The following is a 26,274-nucleotide window of genomic DNA, read 5'->3' as shown; positions in this document are numbered from 1 at the left end:
ACGAAACGTGTTCAGTGTGCACAAAATGTGCTCAGCGTCTGGGGGCCTGGGCGGCCCCCAGACCCCCGCCTAATTTCCCGCCTCCTCCAAATTGAAGGTTAATTTACGGCCCTGAATGCACATGAAAAAGATCAAATATGCAAATATTTTTTATACGCTATTGTGTATTCGGAATATATTATGTTGTTCCAAATTGTTTGAATTTTATATAAAAGTCATTCATACGTTTTGAATTTGTTTGGCGCTTGTATCTAGATTAAACAAAAACACTAGCACCTGTCGACTTGAAAATACAGAGTGTCCGGGATCAGGTACTAGTCTATCAGAGACAGGTGAGAACAGTACTACTAATTTCTCATAGAGGGGTTTGTTAGTGTGATGGACATCGTCGGCAAAAACATAATCAAACAGAAATACACACACCTGTAGGCCGTACTTAAAAGTTAATTCCTTATGTCAACTTTGCCAAAACAACTGTTGGGTCAAAGATTTTCCTCTCGGTAAGATCATTGACTGTGTGTTCCATTAGTTGGATTGGTAAATTTATTAAAAGGACCGTTGAACAAGAATCATACATGTATGTATATTTCAAAAACTCTGCAAAACATTCTTTTTATTATTCACTTGGCACATTTCATTCATAGCCACTTAAATAAAGACTGGTTTCATTCACTGTACTATAAAATGAATAGTAAGGGGGTTCAACCACATAGTAAATATTTTTAGCAGGTGTGAAAAATATGAGCCATCTGAAATGTCAAATGACCGCTTTCTTAAATTCCTTACACAGTATAGGAGAGGGGAATTACAATGTATATGAGCTAGAGAAGTTTTGAATTATTAAAAGTGTCTCACCTCTGTTGAATTTGAATCTACCATGCATTCATCAGTGACTTTTTAAGACCCATTTTAGGTCCGAATTTCGGCCCTCTCTCCTCATAAAAACTACCATTTTTTTCCCAATTTTGCTTGCATTTTTCCCAATGATAAAATTATGAAAGGAAAATGTATTTGAAAAAAAAAAAATAAGCATTCGATGTGAATTATATACATAAGACTTAACAAAGAGTTATGGGAATGATGATTGGGATAGAATAGTTGAAAATTTTGGAAGGTTAAAGAGAATTAGATGTGTAAAATACAGATAATTTAATGTTCGATATGATTTTAAAACTTATTTACGATGAAATTGATTTTTCCCAATTTGACTAAATGTCGACAATTTTTCCCAATTCGAAAGCCACAGGACCCTTGTAAAAAATGTAGAAAAATCACTGTTCATTGATGAATAGATTTATGAATTAAGGTCTATACAGGTAGACAATAATTTGTCTTACAGCGTGACTGTGTTTGAGGGTGAAGCCAAAAGTATTGGCATTAGTATCTAGATCCATAACTGGACAAAAAATATCCCAAAATTAGCACCTAATGGGTGAGGACAGAGCTCAATCAAAGTATTCTAACTAGACATTTTTGATCCGCCTATTCATTGAACGCAGGAAACTCTATGCAACTGATGTAAACAGTGCATTGTGACATCATATTTAGCGTCGGTGTTTAGAAAATGCACAAACATAGGGGACATGGTACAATCGCATCAATCAAGGAGTGATTATACATGTATATGATTAAGAAAATAAGATTTACATGCTTTTACGGTAACATCTCATGCAGAACGACGTGAACTTGGGTACACAAGATTCAAAATGGAGAAATACATATTCATGAGCTAGTATTCGAATCGACGCCATTAGGACCAAAATTTTCAAGTTCCATAGGTATGGTTTAATTTTTCATTTACTTTTCTACATTTTTCCTTTAAACATGTATATACGTGTTACCTTTAAGGAGAGCTCCGTTCTCACGGCCCTTCGGGCCATGAGAGGGCATCACACTAATGTCATTAATGTATTATTAAAATACTACCGTGGGACTATAATAAGTGAATCTTATATACAGTTTATTGTCTCGCTACAAATCTGTACATAGCTTCAGATCTGACCTGTCTCGATCTTTTCTTAGAGGGCTACAGATCTGCAGCTGACAGTCATCAAAATAAGTTTTTCGATTTTCTGTTCATCCGTGGATTTGGCAACACATTCACACTAATTTCTGTTACCTTGTTGATTGATTTAATATTGTTTAACGTTCCGCTCGAGAATTTTTCACTCATATGGAGACGTCACCAACACCAGTGAAGGGTTGCAAAACTTAAGGCCTAAATACATGTGATAACCCTTCTACAATATTGAGTATAGTGTAAGTGTTCTCGTATGAGCTATATTGATTGACAGATTTCTTGTATGGTTGATGAAGATTCTGAAAGTCATCTGTTATTTAATCTCAAATCATATTTTTTTATGATGCCTCAATTTTGTTAATTTTTATGTAGACTGGTCTAGTCCAAAATGGTATTTTTTTTTAAAAAAATTATATAAATTGATTATGCTGTTAATGTATATAATTATAAATGTGTCACATCCTAATTCTGAAAATGGTTACAAAGTACCCCATATCATGCACAGTATAATTATAATCATAACAGAACTGGGAAATGTTAGAAACCCTAACATATCTTACTTATTGCAATCAAGAGGAAAAGTGAGATATGCCTGTCAAGGCTGGGGTTTTTTTTTTTTGCATGTAATTTACATCTAGGAAAGAAACTGACAGTCTGTGTGTCAGGCTTTGCCCTATAAGGTGATCATTCCAGGACAATATTTTGCTCCTTGAGGTTGTACTATTGATAAAATTTCTCAGTACTGTACACACATGCTATAATTGATTTTTTTTTACACTGTGTAAACAAAAATATCCAATGAACACTATAAAGAACATACATGAGATATGTGTTTTTGTAACTTTGTGTATTGCTTTACAATCCCATTTGAGAATTTTTCACTGACATAGAAAAAATTACCAGCTGCAGGCGAAATGCAGCAAATTTTGACATTTACACACTGCTTTGAAAAAAGGCCATGACAGCAATCTTTATTGTGTCAGTGTATATCATCATATATAAAAAAAACCCGTGAATTTCACTTCTAATGTCATGCAAGCAAAAGATAGTCGACGCTGAATTTTTTTACCCATGTTAAAAGTGTTGGTTTTGATGCAGACACGAGGATTGTAATTATTGGAATGAATCATCTTGGGGGGATAATGTCTTTTGAGGCAATTCACGCCATACCTGCATCCTTGTATAGCACCACAAATTTTACATGAGTCTTATTTAAGTCTGCAACATACTTAGCATGCAATGTCAAGATTCCATGTATCGGCCATCAATCACGTCAAGTTATGAAACATTTCCACGAGTGTCTATACAATCTGTCCATCACCTTGACAGATGTACATACACTACCCAGTACATGTTTTATATCATTGATTGATTGTATCTTGTTTAACGTCTCGCTCGAGAATTTTTCAATGGCTTCAAATTTAGACCTATATACTCGGCACTTAAGGCCATTGAGCAGTGAGGGTTCTTTAGCATGCCAAACCTACTGTGACACGCCGGGACATCCGTTTTAAGGTCATCGCTGAGGATCCATGACATTCACATCTAATGTTGAGCATTTGACGATGGAACTGTCACTACCTATTGTAACGACTTAGGCCTGTCTCGGACAGGATTCGAACCCCAGCCTTCCGCATGCAGGGCGAATGCTCTAACCTCTAGACCACCATGGCGGTTACATGTTTATACACACGTATTAAGCAAGTCGACTACTATAAAACAAAGATTTAAAGAACTAAATCCAAAATTCCACAATTTGACCATGTCTGAGTCATTGAAAATCAAACTCTATATTGTATGAAACAAAACTTTAGCCAGACTTTGATTAGATGTTATACTATTAATTCGTGCAGGAAACACTCAGCTTCACAGCACAAGTGTAATATTATGCATGCATTGAAACTGGATGCAGTATGGCTTAAGAAAAATGTACGCTAGCTGTCATGTTTAACTTGTTTGACTCAGACTGGGTCAAATGGAGGACTCCTCTAGATATTTACCATCAGGTTAATCAAACATGAGCTGCCATTTCACAAACACAAAAGATGCTGAGTATATCCATTTCACATTGATCCAGTCAAAAGTACCAATATCTAAAAACTCCATTAACTGGTTGACATATTTTTATATGAAAGGAAATTGAAACCATCATTGTATAGTCACCTAGGTGACCTACTATAGATTTTGGTCTTTATCCATCATCGTCCACACAGTAGTGCGTCAACAATTGAAAATTTTAAACTTCTTCTTGATGACTACCATTCAAATTCTTTTCATATTTGGTATGAAGCTTCTTTGGGACAAGGGGGACATCTATATTTCAGGACTCCTGCACCCCTAGTGCAAAACTGTAAAAAATTAAACCATTTTTAAAAATCTTTTCTACTGCCAAACATTTAGCTGTAAGAAAAACTAAATATCAAATATAGGTGATTTAGAGCAGGAAGGCATCTAACAAATTGTAAATTTCATGATCCCCAGGGTAGAGGGAGGTTCTGACTCCAGGGAGGGGTCAAACTTGGCAGTGTGTGTGTAAAATATTTACATATCATCTTATTTAATGCTACCTGCATATTCATACTAAATTGAAATTAAATGGATATTTTAAAGGAGCAGGTAGCCCTTTACTAAAATCTTAAATTTCTTGATCCCCGGGGTAGGGGTTCTGACCCCAGGGTGGGGCCAAACTTACTTTATAGTGTTTGTGTAAAACATTTAAATAACATCTCCTTTAGTGCTATTGATACTAAATTGAAATTAAATGGATATTTAGAAAGAGCAGTTAGCCCTTTACTAAAATCTTGAATTTTATTAACCCAGGGGTAGGGGTTTTGGTATCAGGGTGAGACTGTAATGGTCATAGTGATTATTGTCTTTATCTTTTGAAGGACGCTTTTTCTTTATTTTTGCTGATATTGTATAAAAACTAAATTTTGCACATTTAGGAAAATCAGAAAGGGGTGTACCAAAATTGTCAATTTTGCAACCTCGCGATCGCGCGGGGTTCTGACTCCAGGATGTACAGGTCCAAATTAGTCATATAGTGTTAATATAAGATATACATGTATTAAGTGTCCAGTTCACTTACTCTCAATTCTCATGGAGATGAGAGTAAGCAAATCGGACACTTGGCTTGCGAAGATGCCATATATTATATAAAGTCTTTCATCAGTATGGGCGTTTTCAGGAGCATTATATGCAAAACAGGAAATCAGTATATATGTTTCATAGTCCTTGGGGCGAGTGATACTTTTAACCATTACTCAAGTGACCAATAAGACCTGTGGGCCTTTGTTCATTTATATCAATATCTTTTTAAATTTTGAATTTAATTTAATGATTTGAATCTGTTTTATGGGCTTTGTGAAAAGATAGAATTATGTTACATGTAAATAAACTTTTGAAATGTTGAAATTAAATAAACATACAAACTAGATGGCCACTTTATTATTTTTGTACACATTTATTGGATGTTTAAAGGCTGTTTTAAAAATTTAGAATTGCTCAACATTTATTAAAAGTAGATGTTTTTTTCAACAACATCCAGATGATACACGATCAATTGATCATATCAAATAATTTCCTGATTTCAATTGATGTCTTAATTTTAATCAATTTATTAATTATCATGATTATTATCAATTTTAGTTTCAGAGATGTCGGATGGGGAAACTGGGAGTAAATGGGGTAAACTGTGGAAGAATTTCATGACCTAAAACTAACATATTGTCATGCATGGTCACTGAAGAACTTCACAACCTAAAACTAACACATCGTCATGGTCACTGAAGAATTTCACGAACTAAAACTAACGCATTGTCATGATCACTGAAGTAGCATTATCCTATATCTTGCAATCTCGTCATTTCCACATTTAGTAAATCAATCGGACTTAGGCTGAAATATAAGTTTTGTTTGCATGACCAACTGCATGATTATTTAAATTAAAATCAGAATCTACAAATGTATGACTAAAGAATAATTTTCTAGCTTTTTTCACTATTTTCTGGATTTTATTTAGAATTTTGAGGTATCTTTATCACATAGTATCTCCTTATTCAAGTAAATGAACATGCAAGCTAGGACACATTTGCAGAAACTGGATGAAAATTGAACCTCTTGATACGAAACATTGAAAGATTTATAGACAACTAAATCTTCCTGGAATTATTTTTTATAGAATCAGCTAGAAGAACAAATGAAGATTTTAATTTTACAAGATGGCATGTGTTTATCATAGAATCAGATTGCTATAACACCTAGCTGTCTTCATATTTTTAATGTAGCTTGTGTTGAGAGCTAATGTTTAAACCTATTTGATAGACCATACTTTAAATAAATATCATTTTAATTATCCAACTTAATTGTACTTTAATCTTAATTACTATACTTACAGTTTAATTGCTGTACTGTTGATGAATTTGTGAAATTAATCCCAATCGCACTCACAATATTAATTTCACAATCAGTGACACAAAACCTCAGTTCACAAAGTGAACACAGCACTTCAGCATTAGCATTGTATAGCACAGGCCTAAAACTCTAATGGCTGATCTGTATAGAAAGGGATTCTGTACAGTACAGGCCTAAAACTCTAATGGCTGATCTGTATAGAAAGGGATTCTGTATAGTACAGGCCTATAAAACTCTAATGGCTGATCTGCATAGAAAGGGATTCTGTATAGTACAGGCCTAAAACTCTAATGGCTGATCTGTATAGAAAGGGATTCTGTATAGTACAGGCCTAAAACTCTAATGGCTGATCTGTATAGAAAGGGATTCTGGTGTCTATAGAAAAACATGATAAACTCTCCTCTCCATGAATGTTAAAGTATTACTTTTAATGTTGGTAATCTTAACACATTTAAGTATTTAACAAATATTTCAACAAGAAATACAAATTTGTTGATGTGTAAGGTTGTACTTAAAATTTATTACTGTCTTTCGAGTGTATGCATATCTTGTACCATTGTGATTATTTTCAGTATAAGTTGGAAAATGATGTAGAATTCACTATATCCAAGTAAATTATATATACATATATATTTATATATAAACACACACACAACTGTAGCTAAGTTAATTTAGTTAATGGGAAATAATTTTGGCGAGTTTTTCTAAAACAAAAAGTGGTTGGAAACTTTAGCACTTTGATTTTTGGTACTTGCAGTTTCATTTAACAAATGTACCATTCATATGGATAGAAATTTCGGCACTTATTTTTGGCAATTTTTTTTTGCATCCTCTGAAAAATCCAACATAACGGTACCAGGCTAGCTGCACCAGAATTACCCGATGTACAGTATTTGATACGACTATCAGAATTACTATAGATGTACGGTATATTTGATACGACTATCAGAATTACTATAGATGTACGGTATATTTGATACGACTATCAGAATTACTAGATGTACGGTATTTGATACGACTATCAGAATTACTAGATGTGCGGTATTTGATACGACTATCAGAATTACTAGATGTACGGTATTTGATACGACTATCAGAATTACTAGATGTATGGTATTAATTGATATGAATATCATGTATTACGAGTCTGCTGAAATAATGATGTAACTTGATTTATGCAGATGAAGTTCATGACAGAAATCCGAGTAAGACCTTAATGGCTATAGCTCCACTAGATCGCCAAGCTCTTAGACTTCTGTATGAAGGTATATGCTACGAAGTTCTCCCAGCTTAGTAAGATCTACTGAAATTGTGAGTTTCAAGTCTAATACAAGAAAAAATAACTTTAATCCAGAGAGGATATTCATGTAAAGTAATATGTTGACTTGTAGAACAAAAGGAAGATAGTTTTGTTCACCCCGAGCCTGTTTATCCCGATGCAGCGCTACCAACGTATGAGGAGGCAGTCGCCCTGGGCTTCAAGGGATTGTAAGTGTGTGATATAATGGATTGTCAGTGTGTGTGTGTGATATAAGGGATGTAAGTGTGTGATATAAGGGATGTAAGTGTGTGATATGAGGGATTATAAGTGTGTGATATAAGGGATTGTCAGTGTGTGTGTGATATAAGGGATGTAAGTGTGTGATATAATGGATTGTCAGTGTGTGTGTGATATAAGGGATGTAAGTGTGTGATATAAGGGATGTAAGTGTGTGATATAAGGGATTATAAGTGTGTGGTATAATGGATGTAAGTGTGTGATATAAGGGATGTAAGTGTGTGATATGAGGGATTATAAGTGTGTGATATAAGGGATTGTCAGTGTGTGTGTGTGATATAAGGGATGTAAGTGTGTGATATAAGGGATGCAAGTGTGTGATATAATGGATTGTCAGTGTGTGTGTGATATAAGGGATGTAAGTGTGTGATATAAGGGATGCAAGTGTGTGATATAATGGATTGTCAGTGTGTGTGTGATATAAGGGATGTAAGTGTGTGATATAAGGGATTATAAGTGTGTGTGTGATATAAGGGATTGTAAGGGTGTGATATAATGGATTGTCAGTGTGTGTGTGATATAAGGGATTATAAGTGTGTGGTATAATGGATGTAAGTGTGTGATATAATGGATTGTCAGTGTGTGTGATATATAAGGGATTGTAAGTGTGTGATATAAGGAATTGTAAGTGTGTGATATAAGGGATGTAAGTGTGTGATATAAGGGATTATAAGTGTGTGGTATAATGGATGTAAGTGTGTGATATAAGGGATGTAAGTGTGTGATATGAGGGATTATAAGTGTGTGATATAAGGGATTGTCAGTGTGTGTGTGATATAAGGGTTGTAAGTGTGTGATATAAGGGATGCAAGTGTGTGATATAATGGATTGTCAGTGTGTGTGTGATATAAGGGATTTAAGTGTGTGATATAAGGGATGCAAGTGTGTGATATAATGGATTGTCAGTGTGTGTGTGATATAAGGGATGTAAGTGTGTGATATAAGGGATTATAAGTGTGTGTGTGATATAAGGGATTGTAAGGGTGTGATATAATGGATTGTCAGTGTGTGTGTGATATAAGGGATTATAAGTGTGTGGTATAATGGATGTAAGTGTGTGATATAATGGATTGTCAGTGTGTGTGTGATATAAGGGATTGTAAGTGTGTGATATAAGGAATTGTAAGTATGTGATATAAGGGATTGTAAGTGTGTGGTTTAAGGGATTATAAGTGTGTGATATATTAAGGGATTGTAAGTGTGTGGTTTAAGGGATTATAAGTGTGTGATATATTAAGGGATTGTAAGTGTGTGATATAAGGGATTGTAAGTGTGTGATATAAGGGATGTAAGTGTGTGATATGAGGGATTTTAAATGTCTGATATGAGGGATTGTTTGTGCATGTGTGTGATAGTAAGTAAATATATAAGGCATCATGTGCTATTGACTGCCATTATTTCAGTTTTTCTGTGCCCCTGTTTAGTAACTTGGAAAATCTAGTAATGGACACACCAGTATACCTGTCCCAAAGTCTGTTGTCCAATGAGATAGAATATAGATTCCAGTCATCTGATGAGTTAGAATGTAGATTACAGTCGTTCAATGAGATAGAATGTAGACTCCAGTCGTCCAATGAGATAGAATATAGATTCCAGTCGTCTGATGAGTTAGAATGTAGATTACAGTCGTTCAATGAGATAGAATGTAGACTCCAGTCGTCCAATGAGATAGAATATAGATTCCAGTCATCTGATGAGTTAGAATGTAGATTACAGTCGTCCAATGAGATAAAATGTAGACTCCAGTCGTCCAATGAGATAGAATGTAGATTCTGGTCATTCAATGAAATAGAGTGTAGATTACAGTCATCCAGTGAGATAGAGTGTAGATTATAGTCATCCAGTGAGTGTAGATTACAGTCATCCAGTGAGATAGAGTGTAGATTATAGTCATCCAGTGAGTGTAGATTACAGTCATCCAATGAGTGTAGATTACAGTCATCCAATGAGTGTAGATTACAGTCATCCAATGAGTGTAGATTACAGTCATCCAATGAGATAGAGTGTAGATTACAGTCATCCAATGAGATAGAATGTAGATTACCAACACTTGTGTATATAAGGAGAGGATACATGACATATATAGAGTGATTCACCGATCATCTGAGTTTATTGACGACACTAGCTACATATAAATTACCTTTTGAAAAATGATGAAAATGAAAACTTGATTTATGTTTTTGTAAGTAAATGAACACTTAGGAATAAGTGAAGATAACAAACAACAATCGATCTCATAAATCCCACAAAGAATAGGAAATTATAAGAGAAGGGCAAACACGGACCCCTGGACATACCAGAGGCGGGATCAGGTGCTTTGAAAGAATGTAATTTATACTCTCAATATGTCCAAAATAGTGGGGAAAGTTTGTAGAGAGATATACTGAGAGGATAATTCATTTCAACTTTAGAACATATCAATGAAAATTTCAAAGTCCCTTATTCTTTAGGAATTTCATATTTGTTGGTTGGTTGATTTTATATTGTTTGACATCCCACTCAAGAATTTTTCACTCATATGGAGACATCACCATTGCTGGTGAGGGGCTCCAAACTTTAGACCTATGCTCATCACTTACGGCCATTGAGCAGGGAGGGATCTTCATGGTGCCACACCTGCTAGACACAGGGCCTCGGTTTTTGCGGTCTCATCCTTTTAGGACCTGCACCCCATTTAGTCGCATCTTACGACAAGCAAGGGGTACTAAGGACCTAATCTAACCTGGATCTCCATGGGATATTTTGTATTTATATTCATTACAACCACACGAAGGCAAAATGTATACATCACCACTTACATCCAATTTTAGTTTGTTATTGTATCAAGTCTCCATAATGTGCATTGAGCTCTTTCCAGGCTTAATGTGTTTGATGATTGGACCTGCAGTCCAGCATTGTACAAAATCTAATTACAACTGGTCTGCCAGGAGATTTAATTTGATAGTTTCTGTTATTGTCAAGTGTCTTTCTTTTGACAGCAATGAGGCTGAGGATGCAGGCCCCACCCACGCTGGAGAGGGTAACACCGCAGCCCCCCAGGAAACAGTGTTCCTGGGGAAGAATAAACGCAAACTTAAACGGAAAAAGAGCCACAAAAAGTAAGTTGCAGTGCCATTTGTACTACACGGGCAATTATTTTATGAGATAGAGAGGGATAAATACAGTATACTCCGGATATATTGAAATTCAGGGGACCAACTATTGAATTGTTCATCATATCGATCCAAATTAAGTCAATATGATTGATTGTATCTTGTTTAACATCCCTCTCAAGAATTTTTCACTTGAATGGAGACATCACCAAAACCTGTGAAGGACTTCCAATATAGGTTTTTGCTCGACGCTTACGGCCATTGAGCAGTCAGGGTTCTTTATATAGCGTTCCACACCTACTGTGACACAGGACATCCATTTTTAAGGTCATCTCTGAGGTCCCGTGACATTCACACCTGATGCCGAGCATTTGGTGATGGAACTGTCACCATACCTCTTTTAACGACTTAGGTCTGTCGCGGCGGGGATTCGAACCCCAGTTTTCTTCATGCGGGGCGAACGCTCTAACCTCTAGAACACTGTGGCAGTTTTCAAAGTCAATATAACTGATGTTGATCTATGTGTATATAATATTACTGGTGATTTATTTTTACTTCAATACAATAGTTAGTTCAATATAACAGATAGTTCAATATAAGTGACTTCAGTATAAGTGGAGTAGACTGTAATAGGAATACATGTATTGTTCAATGTTACTGATCATCATCATATAAATGATTTATCTTTACTTCCATATAACAGTTCATTCAATATAAGCAACTTCAATAGGCCTAAATTCTATATGTGCAAGACTTTGAGTGTACTCTGTTTTTAATTGTTGCATGTAATTAAACATAAGAATGTTGTCCAATACAAGCATTGTTAATTAGATTTTAAAGGACAATTTCTTTCAGGGTTTTTTTTTATGACAAGTCAACATGATTAACTGAAAAGTTGACATAATTATCTGACATGTCAACATAATTATCTGACACATCGACATAATTATCTGACACATCGACATAATTATTTGACTAGTGGTGACAGAAATATGCCACCTTATGTTTTAGATTTTAAAGACAAGATCATTGGAAGCCCTTTTGGAAATATGTTGTTTTATCCGGATATTATGGGGGAATTAGTCCTGCTTTGTGGCGTCTTTGTTTTCTTTTTGCCAGATTTTGATTTTTGAATCATTTCAGAGATGGAGAAGAACTACGGATTAACACTAAGCCAGAACCCACAGAGGATGTAGAAATGGTAAATCAAAAAAATTCTTACATTCAGTGGCTTATAGGAAGACTCTATCTTACATTCAGTGACTTATAGATAGACTCTATCTTACATTCAGTGACTTATAGATAGACTCTATAATAAAGCTAGGAATTCTGTTCGTAGTCTTCCCTGCAGATCCTGGTGAAAAGTTCTGACCATAAGATGACTGAGGACAAAAGTGGGGAGACATCGATAGGGCCCGCAGGAGAAGAAGATTCCCCGATCAGGTCAAGGAAAAAGAAAAAGAAAAAGGTAGATATTGGACTTACAGTTGAACTTCTGTATCTCAAACACTGATATCTCAAACACTGATATCTCAAACACTGATATCTCAAACACTGATATCTCAAACACTGATATCTCAAACACTGATATCTCAAACACTGATATCTCAAACACTGATATCTCAAACACTGATATCTCAAACACTGATATCTCAAACACTGATATCTTGAATTCCATGGATATGTCGAAGTGATTCAGAAGTCCCAACCACTTATTCATTAAATATTTTACCCTTATTCTTTCAAATCCTTGGATATCTCCTGTTTTTTTCTCAGTCCCATCAAGTTTGAGATAACGAGGTTTGACTGTATTTGATGAAACTGTGGAACTGTTTGATTTGCATTTGGAGGTAGATAATTTCTGTAATACATTTTGATTTTAATGCTGAATAATTGTTCATGACAGAGCCTTATGAGAAAAACCAGTGAAGCAGACATGCAAAAAATATCTCAGACGGTCGAAAATCAGGGGGATATAATAATTGATATCAGTGAGGGGCAGGGTTCTCCAGAACGGTCACAAAGAAAGAAAGAGAGGGAAGTTGTCCGTGTGGATTCCCTCCCGGTCACTAGCGAGGATCAACTACTGACCAGTGGTGAGGGCCATCTACTGACCAATGGTGAGGGTCGCCTACTGACCAATGGTAAGACCCATCTCTTGATGCAGATGCCCAAGGAAATGGAGGAAAAGGCTGAGGGGACGGTAAAGAAGTCAAAGAAGAAACGCAGAGAGACCAGTCCCAGAGAGATGGAGGGGGCGGACGAGCTAGCTGGACAGGAGGAGTCGCTGTGGCAGAAGGCAAAGAAAAAATCCAAGAAAAGGAAGAAAAAGATCAGGGAGAAAGAGGTCATAGAGGCCATGACTGGTAAGGATTTTCTTTGATTTACTATGACTGCTTTCAAACTTGAATCTGTAAATCTTAAGCGACGTTCATGAAAACTTTATTGATGTATCAAATCATACTTGGCATAGAAATGCACAACTTTTCGAGAAAATATCTAAAAGATTAGATGTATGCAAATTTGAAAAATTTTTACTTACTGAATAAATGATTTTCAGTTTATAGTAATTAACCAAACATGGTTTCAACTTATTAAATTAACTTTATGCAGATATACAGATATCTGGTATTTTTACCAGTAATGTGGGGAAAAGGTTTTGATTGTATAGCAAATGTTGAAGAAAGTCTTGAAATATTTTCCCATGAATTTATAAATTACAGTAATGAACACTATATATATATAGTAGTTGCCTCCTGACTGTGGATTTTATTTCATTATCAGGTAAGGAGATCCCAGATCCTGAGGTTCCGCCCCCTCAACTACCAACAGCAGCCTTCATAGAAGAAGAAATTCCGAGTACTAGAGAAACCAAAGAGACACGAGCCCTTCCCCCACTCCTGACAAAACGGATGTCCTCTCTCAACAAGATCCACACAAAGGACTCCCAGCTAGAAGACAGAATACCCGACCAGCTGAGGGAAGATACAACACTGATGGGGAAATCCATTCCACCGATCGCCTCAGTGATGGACAAAGGACAGAGAGACAAGGCAGAGGAGGACCCCGGGTTAGAGGAGAAGAAAGAACTTCTACTAAAGAGGAGGTCCTCACAGAGTACATTGGAACAACTCAGGAGTTTGGAGGAAGGGAGGCCTCACACTGAGGACAGGTATGCCTAAGTCCGACATATTTACATTTACTCTCAAGTGTTTTAATAGCTTTTTTAATTTACTAAGTTGTATACAGGGAAATATTCGACCTGCCCCTGCCCCACCCCCTTTTTAATTTTTGCCCCTTTCGCCCTCATTTTCAGTGGTCAAATCTAAGACTGGGCAAAACTTTTCGAGCTTATCTTTTTTATAAAGTGTCTTGGCAAATAAATAAGGCAAAATTGTCTGCAAGCACAGAAATACAAATACAACCATGTATACAGTATTGCTCTTAGAAGTCAAAGAAGAGGCATCAGAATGAATTCATTAATGTCAAAACCACAAGTTAAGGATTGTTTGTCAAATACATTTATATCTAATATAATTATGTCGTTTTCATCAGTCTGATATCAGTTGAAATTGATTTTACTCCAAAACTAATGATCAAACTTTATGATACAACTATAAGATCAAAATCTTCTTTAAAATTGCAATTTATTTCATTCTTTGCATTGATGAAATTGTGATTTGAATGTGAATATTAAGATTTTAGTTATGTGCTTTTAAATGAGTATAGTCTCACAAAATTGTTTAAGTTAAAATGTTTGTAAAATTTGTACGTAACATTTTTAGTCTTAGTTGTAAGCTCTTTTGTAAAACAGGACCCATAAACTTTGAATTTTTGTGTGTAAATTAGATAAGTTTTCTCATGTTGACATGATTCCTGACCCGGAAAACATTGATTTTATTGCATTGTTTAAAAGTGAAGAACGAAAAGAGAATATAAAATGCACCAACCCCTGCTGTGCAGCAGTGTGTGGATTTTTCAAAAGGCTGTGGAGGTTTATTACCAAAAACAGGGACCTGACTCCACGACAGAAAATATGTATCATCGCTGTAGTGATTTCATCAATAGCAGCCATTGTGTTCCTGGGTCTGTTTCCCAGCAGCTTTGTCTATTTGGATTATCATGAGGTTCGTACATTTACATGCAGGGCTTTCAGTAAGCTATAGAGTTGAAATGGTGAACTTAAATTCTGAATCAGCTGAATTTAAGCTGCCAAAGGAAAACTTGGTGGAGAAAAGTTCAAAGGGAGGAGGGGGGGGGGGGGTAATTGATGGTTTTGAATCAATGACAATGGCTGCCTCCAGTTTTTATTAAAAACTTTGAATTATGAATAACTAAGTCTAATGCTTTTTGTTGTCAGATGAGTGATGTGACCCGTGGGCCTCTTGTTGTCACCTATGAAGCCTTTGTTTCAGAGATGTATGAGTACCCGAGTGTGTAACACCTTGTCTTACAGTAGAACTCACTTATAACGAACACGTTAATAACAAATTCATGCTTAATGTGAAATGATATTTATACCCATAGGAGAGGAAAATAATGAACATTTTATTGCATATAATGAAGTTTGGTTATAACAAATTGTTTTTCACTGGACCTGGAGGTATTCTATAACCGTGTTTTACTGTATAATGAAGTTTCGTTTATATGATGAACTATTTTTCACTGGCCCTGGAGGTATTCTATAACCGTGTTTTACTGTAATGGAGTTTGTTATAACAAACTGTTTTTTGCTGGCCCTGGAGGTTTGTTGTGACTGTGTTTTACTGTATAGTGGAGTTTCGTTTATATGATGAACTATTTTTCACTGGCTATAATCGTGTTTTACTGTACATGATCTTTATACAGTATGTCTATTTTAAGTTAATAGCTGGGAATTCCAACAGAAATGAAAGTAGAATGTAAATATGTAAAAAAAAAAATTCAGTTCTTAAATGTGCTGAAGTGTGACAGCAGTATGGTTTTGTTATTATACTGTCCTAAAGTGTGACAGTCAGACAGCAGTGTTTGTTTTACATCCCTTTGAAATATTTTCTCTCATATTGAGACATCAGCAGTTGTAGACTTAGACCTATGCTTAGCATTCCGACCCATAGCATTGAGGGCTCTGTAATATACCAACACCAGGATCTCCATTTTTAAGGTCACATCTGAAAGACCTGTGATATTCACTTCTAAATGTCGAGCATTTGGCGAAGGAGCAATCACTACTTATGTTTACGTCTTAGGCTTGACACAGCCATGGCATGAGCAGGGCTTGAACTCACGACCTCCTGATTACGAAGGGACCGCTCTACCACTGCGCTATCAGTGTACTTATGTTTACATTGATCTCACAATCTCCTGGTTACGAAGCGAACGCTGTGACTGCAGTATAAATATATGTATTACAGTACATCCAGAAGTCACCGAAGTATCGCCTTACTATTTCAGTACGCCTTGAAGTACGACAAAGTGACGGGTGTTGTAGACCGGTCCACTGTATACGAATTTGGATGTTACATTCTCGGTCCCAGCACGGCTTTCCTGACATTTCCCCGCAGTGCACACATCATCACCAAGTCACATGGTGTGTTTACAGCAGATAAAATGAGTATCGATATTGTGTACCACGTGCAGTACTTTCTCAGGTAAGTTCAAAGTCCCATTCATAAAAAACAACAATGGGGTGTAGCGTGAGAATAAAAATGTGCATGTTCTCAGGTGAATTTGAAGTCCCATTCATTGAAAACACAATGGGGTGTAGCATGAGAATAAAAATGTGTATGTGCATGTTTTACTTCAACCACAATGCATTTAAACAGTTTTATGTGATAGAACTAACCTGTCTGATGCTATTATTTCAGAATTTATAATTCTTGAGTAATTAATTATTATAACCCCTCAATTCATTTTGTCATTGATGTGTAGTTATTGTATGGTTTCTTTATTGAGCAGAAAATCGGAGATCGGGACTTTACACAGCGAGTTTGATACAGGATATGACTCTGTGATTCGATCCATTATCGAGAGCAAGATAAAGAATTCGGCCACAAGCATATCTGTAAACAGCTTCCGACTCAACAGAGCTAATCTAGAAAAATACTTCCACAACGCTCTGAAAGAGAGACTGGAGGGTATGTTCAATACTTTTTTACCTGTATTAAGAATCCGTTTGTTCTTAAATTCCCTTTTCATTTTCCATCAGTCAATTAAATAGCATTTGAAATAGCCCAAGGCTAGAAGACTAAGAGTTATGTTGCTTTGGCCTGTCTGCGTTTATAGCCTTTAGCCTGACCATACTGTTTAGTTAAGTAAAAGTCAAAGTTAAAACTTTGATAGGTCATCGTCAGCCTTGTTAATTTTGGTATTTATATACCATATACAGTAAAATATGGTTATAGCGAACCTCCAGGGCCAGCAAAAACAGTTTGTTATCACTGAACTTCATTATACAGTAAAACACGGTTATAGTAATTAAGCCTCCAGGATCAGCAAAAGTTTGTTATAACCAAATTTTATTATACAAGTATAAAACATGACTATAGCAGGCTTTCAGGACCAGCAATAAAATTTTTGTTATATTCCTTTCATAAGGGAATAAATATCACAGCGCAATAAGCATGGATTCGTTATAAGCATGAATTCATTATAAGTGTGTTCATTATAAGTATGTTTCACTGTATTTAGAGTTTCCAACTTTTTTGGCTTTGATATTCTAAATATTGTAATGATACCCATTTCCTCATGAATGCATTGCAGTTGTAAACAATATGTGCTTATGAATACAAATAAATATAGTACATTTATTTCAATGGGAATTTAGACAGAAATGAAAGTAAAATGTAAATGTGACAGTGAGTGTAACAGGAAGGGAGAAAATACAATAGACCAATTCAGGATTCGAACCCCGGCCCCCTGAATCTGTAGGCAGGTGCTAACTGAGTTATCTGGTCACCAGCTATCAAACCTGTCAGTCCGCCACATTCCTCCCTCCTTAAATGTCATCACACCTTGAAGACATCAACCCAGGATCTTTATTCCGGACAGGTATTATCACCTGTCAGTTCCAGGGGCTGGTCTACAGCACCAAATGTAACAGGAAGGGAACAATACAACCAGCCGGATCCAAATCCTGGTCTGGTGCATTGCATTTTCTCCCTTTCTGTTATATAAAAAATAAACTTCATTTTTGAAAATACATGAAGATATGAACTGCAACGCTTCACATTAGCCCCACATGAAAAGTACGCCAACATGAAGTGTCGCAGTTCATACCCTCATGAAAAGTACGCCAACATGAAGTGTCGCAGTTCATACCCTCATGAAAAGTACGCCAACATGAAGTGTCGCAGTTCATACCTTCATACATTTTCAAAAATGAAATTTATTTCCTATATATCTGTGTATGTTTAACAGGTATTACTAAATGAAAATATTTATGTGCACATTTATTATATATATGTGTACGTTTTACATGTAAATGTAAATATTTATGTACTCATTTTTATATACCTGTGTACGTTTAATATTTATGTACACATTTTTATATATCTGTGTACATTTTACAGGTAAATGTAAATATTTATGTACTCATTTTTATATACCTGTGTACGTTTAATATTTATGTACACATTTTTATATATCTGTGTACATTTTACAGGTAAATGTAAATATTTATGTACACATTTTTATATACTACAGCACCTGTGTACGTTTATCAGGTAAATGTAAATATTTATATACACATTTTTTCAGGTAACTGTTGCCCGAGCTGTTGTCCCGGCAGCTGTACCAACATCACAGCCTGTAGCTATTGTCTGGGCCCCGCGTCATGTGACCAGGGCTACCATGTCACTATAAAGTACTTTCAGCTGACGAAGGTGAAAATTCCAAAGGAAGTGTCGGAACAGTTTCTGAAGAGCGTTCTTCTCGAGGTAAGATAAGCTTCAAACATCCTAAACCATGGAGAAACTTTTATTAGTCCCCTACCGGTGGAGTTGAAAAGGACTTTAAGTTTACACTCTGTCTGTCTGTCTGCTCCGCCAGTAGTGGGCTTAAGGTTTGCACTCTGTCTGTCTGTCTGTCAGTTCAGCCAATCAATTTTCCGCCTTTTTTCTGTCATGATTGCAGATATTCATTTAATATTTGGTACATCGTGTACCGGATTGCTTTACCATAACAAGTTACTGATCAAGTTCAAATTGTGTTTCAGTCCTTTATTTTTTTCTTGAGTTATGGCCCTTTTTATACTAATACTCAGGTGACCGATAAGGCCTGTGGGTGCTCTTTTTTTTTTTTCTTTTTTTTTTTTTTACAATAACCCACATAAACCATGTATTACATTATTAGTTGAAATGTAAGGCAAACTAAACTTTTAAAAAATGTGGAATAAGGTTTCAATGAAGATGTAATATTTGCTTTTAATTAATTTTCTAAATCCAAGGGCCATAACTCGAGAAAAATAGGGATTGGAACATAATGTGAACATTTGATCAGCATAATGAGATGAAGATGTATTTTTTTCCAAGGTCAAAGGTCAAGCCGTAGTATTACTTAGTTGGAAAACCTAGTTAGAAAACCTTGTGGGCAGGATACAAACTAAGCAGTAAGCTCCAGAATATTACAACTTACAACATCACCATGATGAGGGGAAGATGCCTATTGTTTTTCAAGGTCAGAAGTCAAAGGTCAAGGTCGTAGTATTACTTAGTAGGAAAACCTTGTAGGCAGGATACAATACGAACTGCAAGCTCCAGGATATTGCAACTTGGTACATTTGATCACCATGATGAGAGGAAGATGCCTATTGTTTTTCAAGGTCAAAGGTAAAGGTCGCAGTATCACTTAGTATGAAAACTTTGTAGGCAGTATACAGACCGAACTCTTTCAGCTAGGACTGTCAAACTTTTTACACATAACACTTTATGCCGAATGGAGGATTCCTTATTGTTTCTCAAGGTCAAAGGTAAAGTTCGTAGTAGCAGGATACAGACCGAACCGTTGGGGCTAGAACCATCAAACTTTGTACACATACATCTTATGCCAAGTGAAAATATTACATAGAGAGTACATGATTTGTCTGTTTTTACTATGCAAAAAAAGTATGCCACACCCTGATGATTGCTGATATTACTGGAAGCCAAGTTCTACAAATCATGGTGTAAGAAAAACACCCTATATTAGCTTTTCACAGACATATTATGTACTGTTGGTGGTCTTTTGTCTCTCGAAATTGAATTTGTAGCAAATCATGCAAGAAGTTTGCATTCTATTTTCGTCTAAGATTTTTCTGCCAGTAGGGGACGATGTGTTGCCCTGCAATACTTTCAGAATGCTTGTTTTTGAAAAACTGCTTTTAGGTGAAAACCATGCATTAGGTGAATTATGAATAAGATATTGCAAAATCTCATTTTCGTTGTTTTCATGGTGCGAACAGGTGAAAGTGAACCAGCCAGTCACCAAGAACATGCTATTTTTTCTTCTTGGACTGAACCCAACAAAAATGAATGACTCTACTGTTACAATAATCTTGGACGAGATTCGGCTCAGCTGGATATTTGGACTGACACCTTCACCAGTGAAGGCGACAGCCAAGTTGAATCTCAACTGAGATTACTATGACAAGCACTTGATTTCACAAATGTTTGTTAAGAAAATAGTTCAATTCAAGCTTCTTTTTTAATCAAGTTTATATTTTCGATTAATAAATTGTAAATTTTGATTTTGTCATTTGTGAGTATATAACCTTGGATGTATAGGGAAACAGCTAAAGTATCATTTTATGTTAAAGGAATATGCAAATACAGAACAACTTAAACAAAACAAGGCAGTGGAGGATAAAATTACTCAACGTCAAACGAGTCAACTACACAACGAAGGTATGAGTCATAACTAATGGTAAAATTACTCTTTGTCAAACGAACCAAGTACACAACGAAGGTATTAGTCATAGCTAGTGAAATTACTCTATATCAAACAAACCAATTAAATAATGAAGGTGCGAGTCATACCTAGGGGTATAAGACATTGTCAATGAGATTTGTACAAGTGAAAGTAAGTCACAAAAATTAAAAGCCAATGAAATATGCCCCGATAAATGATTTCATTAAAGAGAAACTTTTGGTACATTGTATTTGTATTTGTTACAGTCATGCAGCTGTGTCATAAAAATCATCCAATTTCTAATATCTTAAATAGTTGTAGCCATTGCATAGTCTTTCTTGTTAGAAAAATACACAATTTTATTTTGTAAATGTACAAAACAGGTACATACGTCAAACATGTAATTTGCATACAGACTGCTAAAGGGCAGCTGTCCACTGAGGACTGTGAATGTTAAATATATATTTATATATATCAGACATGTTATTTTTACAGCCTATGAGATCACAGAGGCAGGTAATGCTGAGGCCCAGAAAATTCAGGTGATTGCAGAGGCAGAGCGTGAGGCCAATCTGACCACCGCCTATGTCACCGCTCTGTCGTCTATGTACACGACCCTGAATGTGGTGCAGGAGGACCACAAACTGTCAATCATGATGATGCGGGTCCTGGAGGAAGCTGCTGTCAAGGGGAAATTGTATCGCTCGTATGGATACGACAATGAGACAATCTACAATCGTCCTCTGTCTCTCTCTGCAGGATAAGAGAAATCTGCAATCATCCTCTGTCTTTCTCCGTGGGATAAGTCGGTTTCATGCACAGGGAAAAGTATCTCACATGAAGTTTGCATGAATTTCATGCGAGTATTTTGCATGTGAACAAAATGAAAAGAGATGAAAAACATGATTTTCATGCAGAATATTTTGTTTGTATATATCTGATTTTGATTAGTCTGGTAATGCTAACATCAATTATGTATTTTAAAAAGGTTTCAAGACTGAAGATCATCCAAAATACAAAGTGTGATTTTGAACAAGATTAGGATAGAAAATGAGGTTAACAGAAACTGACAAAATGAATGAAGCTATTTATCTGTTTTATGTGTTTATAACATGGAAATTATACAAAATCATGTTCTATAAGCTCTTTTTTTGTTCCTTCATTTCTTCACAGTTCAATGTAGCATAAATGAATGCAACGGGCATTTTCACATGAATACTGCATGACTATTACATGGAAAACTAGCTGCCAAAAGCTATCATATATAATAGAATATTATACAAAAAAACAGGCATATAAAAATATCATAATTTTCACATGAATATCATGTGAATAAATGTGCTTGATATGCATGAAAATCCTGTGCGTCACTTTTCCTTGTAGAACCACCTATAATGTGAAAGTTATTCCATTGTTCATAGAACTAAAATGTGTTAGAACTTGAAGTCATTTTATGTGTAGCGAAACTAAAATGTTTTAGAATTCGAAGTCATTTTATGTATGCAGTGAAACTAAAATGTGTTAAGAACTCAAAGTCATTTTATGTGTAGCGAAACTAAAATGTATGTGAACACTAAGTCATATTATTGTTAGTGAAACTTAAATGTGTTTAAAAACTAAGTCATTTTATTTTTTTAGTAGAACTAAAATATATTAGAACAATAAGTCATTTCATTATCAGTAGAATTACAATGTGATAGTCATATCATTATCAGTAGAATTACAATGTGATAGTCATTTCATTATCAGTAGAATTACAATGTGATAGTCATTTCATTATCAGTAGAATTACAATGTGATAGTGACACTAAATGTCAGATAATTTTTATAGTACTTGCACTGAATGTGATAGTGATAAGTCATCCAGTCATTACTTAGAAATTTTGTATACCATATATATCCGGGGGAGGGGGAGGTGTGAAAATTTCATGAAAATGAAGTAAATATGTAGTCTGCTTTTTTTAATTGCAAAATTAACTTTTGGCAATAATTTTACAGTTCTCAAAAGAAAATTATTTTATTTGATTGTCATTAATTAAGGAGTTATCTCCCTTTTTCAGGCTGACAGAGTTTTTGTTTTGATGATCAGTACGATACTAGTAATTTGATTTAAATACCAGTAAATTGTCTCATTTAAGGTAATTCCACCCTTCTAGAACTATAGGTTAAATCTTTTAAGACTCCAACAAAATTTATGTTCCTGTCATGCATAAATCTTATTAAATCATTGACTTTGCAATATAAAAATTTTATCAATTAACCTAGCTGTTATCAATGTCAGAAAATTGCAATTTTCTTTAAACAGCATTATCAGAATTTCACAAAAACTGGTTGTAACGATATAATAGTATTCATAACAATTTCATGAAACTGTTTCTTTAAAAAAAATATACAAAATGTTGGTGGAAAATAAAGGAAATCTATCGCATAATGGACTTGACAAATAATTGATTGAAAACAGAGTTATTGCCCTTGGATTCAATATTTTGAAATATGTAATTGATAATTCATATATAAATTAGACTTTTAAAATATTTTGTGGTTATCAAGATTTTTTACAATAACTATTGAAAAAGACTCCAAGAAAATTTATGTTCCTGTCATGCATAAATCTTATTAAATCATTAATTGACTTTGCAAAATCTTATGACGTCACAGAAGGGTGGAATTACCTTAACAGTAAACTTCTTTTAGTACTCCATACACACAAGTTGTAATCATTACAAGATCAGTTTTAAAACACACTGATTTTCTTTAAGCGATCGAAAAATAATTGATGTATGTGTCTATAATGATATAGATTATAAATAAGATTACATGTGATTTGCCTCTTATTATTGAGAGCACAAATTAAGGCCCTCCGGCACCATTGTCAATTAGTATTATGCGCAACTTCTACTCCAAGTGAACTATTTATGCTGTTTTAATGACTCACAATAAGTTTTGTGTTTATTTTTTGTTATAAAAAAATGCAGACTGCGAAAATAATGAAAAATAGATAATCGCAAAAAAAAAATAAACCTGGATATATGGTATCCTGACAATCTGTCTCAACCAATGCATATTTCATTAAATTACATGTTTTATACATAAACATCAGGATTATTATATACTCGATGGGACGAATTAATGTATATTTATGGCAGTTGAGAGATTTTAAAAATATACACTATAGGCATTATATATTTTATTTTTGTATATGGTTTTAATGCTTTGTAATTTATACATTGTTGTGCCAAAGTAAATTATCCGTCATTTCTAAATGTAGAAAGAAGAGCATTATTTAAATCAGGCCTTGATCTCCGAGTAATAGGCCAATCCGACACCATCAGGACATCTTACAGTAATTATCACACTATAATGCAATTATTCAATTGTTATATGTATAAATGTCATCGTGATTTTGTGGAGTATCAGTGTACACTTTTATCACTACCTCTGAGGGTATACAGTTTGCAGGGTTTTGTTTTTTGTTTTTGTTGTTGTTAGTTGGTTTATTTATTTGGTGTGTGTGCATGCATGTGCAAGTAAGCACTTAATGTTATGTCAGGATTTCGATAAAATTTCTATCAAATTTAGACAAGATATCTTTCGATTTGCTTCTCACAATAAACTGATTTTAATCAGACTGTCAGATTAATATTCATCAAGGCGTATTATGACAAGTTTGACAACGATTGATTACATTTGGGAGAGATGAAGCGGGGGATCCAGACTTATAGGATTGATTACACTTGGGAGAGATGAAGTGGGGGATCCAAACTTTTTAAGAGATGAGGTGGGGGATCCAGACTTTTTAGGAGAGATGAGGTGAGGGATCCAGACTTTTTAGGAGAGATGAGGTGGGGGATCCAGACTTTTTAGGAGAGATGAGGTGGGGGATCCAGACTTTTTAGGAGAGATGAGGTGGGGGATCCAGACTTTTAGGATTGATTACACTTGAGAGATGAGGTGGGGGATCCAGACTTTTTAGGACGCCCCTCTACCTTCTGAAATTCATTGTAGATAAACGGATGTTTGTGGTTTCTGATGGGTCATGAACCTGCTTTTACTACCAACAAAAAAAGCATTAAAATTTTTGTAAAATATGACACAGATATTCACATAGGCCAGAATACGGGAGTTCTTGATCTTCTAGAGAAAGTCGTTTTTAATTAGAGTTTATTCTTGACTTTGTTATTCTGTAACATCAATCAAAGAAAATGTCACTTGTAAGACTAGTTTTTCTTTCTCAGTAATATACTGTACATGTAACAAACTTTATAAAGCAACGATAACAGAAACTAGCCATAAGCGAGTCATTTCATTTTATTTCAACTCTAATGATTGATTAATATTTTCTGCCACACTCAACAATTTTTCAGTTATCTGGTGGCGCCCAGTTTTTTATTGGTGGAAGAGAGAACCCAGATACAATGTAGCTGGGAAGAGACCACTGACCTTCCGCAAGTAAACTGGGAAACTTTCTCACTTACTGGCACGAGCAGGATTCGAACCTGCGCCAACCAGAGGTGAGAGGCCGTCTGATTTTGAGCGTGATGCTCTAACCACTCTGCCACAAAGGCCCCCTTTTCACTCTATATTTCATTGGAAAACCTATTTCACAAAAACTCTGAGGTCAATTTAGTCCAATTTCTATTAATTTATTTCACTTAATTATGCAAAATTATTCAAATTTTCTTTTCCTAAAATGCTAAGAAAATTGGAGAATAATGCATGAAATCATCAAAGCAAAATTTCTAACCTCAAAATACTGTAACTGCTGCAAAATTTCAATTTAGTATTTGATAATGCAATATCACCACCACGGCTAGTTAGAATTATTTTGAAATTGTGTTAAGTGCAAATAATTCTAAATTTTATGATACAATATCCATAAACTATGAGCTATAAATAATATTGAAATAATTTTTTTTTCAAAAAGGTATTTTAATTAATCATAGTGAAAAAATGTAATGACGACTCGCTATGGCCAGGAACTGTAGTTCTAAAAAACAAAATTGGGACAGACCAATCCCAACTCTTTCAGAGGGCTAAAGTTCCGTAGCTGAATAGAAACGTGTTCCTTTAATGAGAGGTTCATGAAAATTGTTGATTAACATTTTCATTGCTTTAATATTCTGTTCATTTAACATATTTTAAATGACTGTGACCCACGTGATGCATGGGAGTATTACAACAGTACAAGTTGTGATAAAAATTTCATATGTTAATTAATGTCAAAACTGCTGTTGTAACTTTTGAAGTTGTTGTGTAATATATATGTACAGAAATTCTTTGTTTACTTTTACATAATATTTGTTAACAAATAAATTTCAGTTACTTAA

The 26,274-nt window shown here is 35.0% G+C and overlaps 1 protein-coding gene across 2 annotated transcripts; it reads left to right on the top strand.

Annotated features, from left to right (window-relative positions):
- Positions 1–224: 224 nt before the first annotated feature.
- On the top strand, positions 225–26,274 carry LOC125679015 (uncharacterized). 2 transcript variants are annotated; one of them, XM_056153693.1, is made up of 15 exons: positions 229–332; positions 5,669–5,707; positions 7,615–7,698; positions 7,825–7,921; positions 10,970–11,089; positions 12,227–12,284; positions 12,423–12,551; positions 12,990–13,449; positions 13,868–14,255; positions 15,000–15,210; positions 16,517–16,713; positions 17,021–17,199; positions 18,821–18,999; positions 20,856–20,943; positions 21,443–26,274. In XM_056153693.1, the coding sequence occupies exons 2-15, from the start codon at positions 5,677–5,679 to the stop codon at positions 21,709–21,711; spliced, it is 2,490 nt and encodes an 829-aa protein (XP_056009668.1). In that variant the 5' UTR covers positions 229–332; positions 5,669–5,676; the 3' UTR covers positions 21,712–26,274. The 2 variants fall into 2 exon arrangements, with proteins under 2 accessions (XP_048773841.2, XP_056009668.1); XM_048917884.2 differs by lacking the exon at positions 5,669–5,707 and having other exon boundaries at positions 225–332.

This window comes from Ostrea edulis, chromosome 2 (genome assembly GCF_947568905.1).
Source record: "Ostrea edulis chromosome 2, xbOstEdul1.1, whole genome shotgun sequence".
Lineage (NCBI taxonomy): Eukaryota > Metazoa > Mollusca > Bivalvia > Ostreida > Ostreidae > Ostrea > Ostrea edulis.
This window is presented reverse-complemented; position numbering and strand designations above follow the sequence as displayed.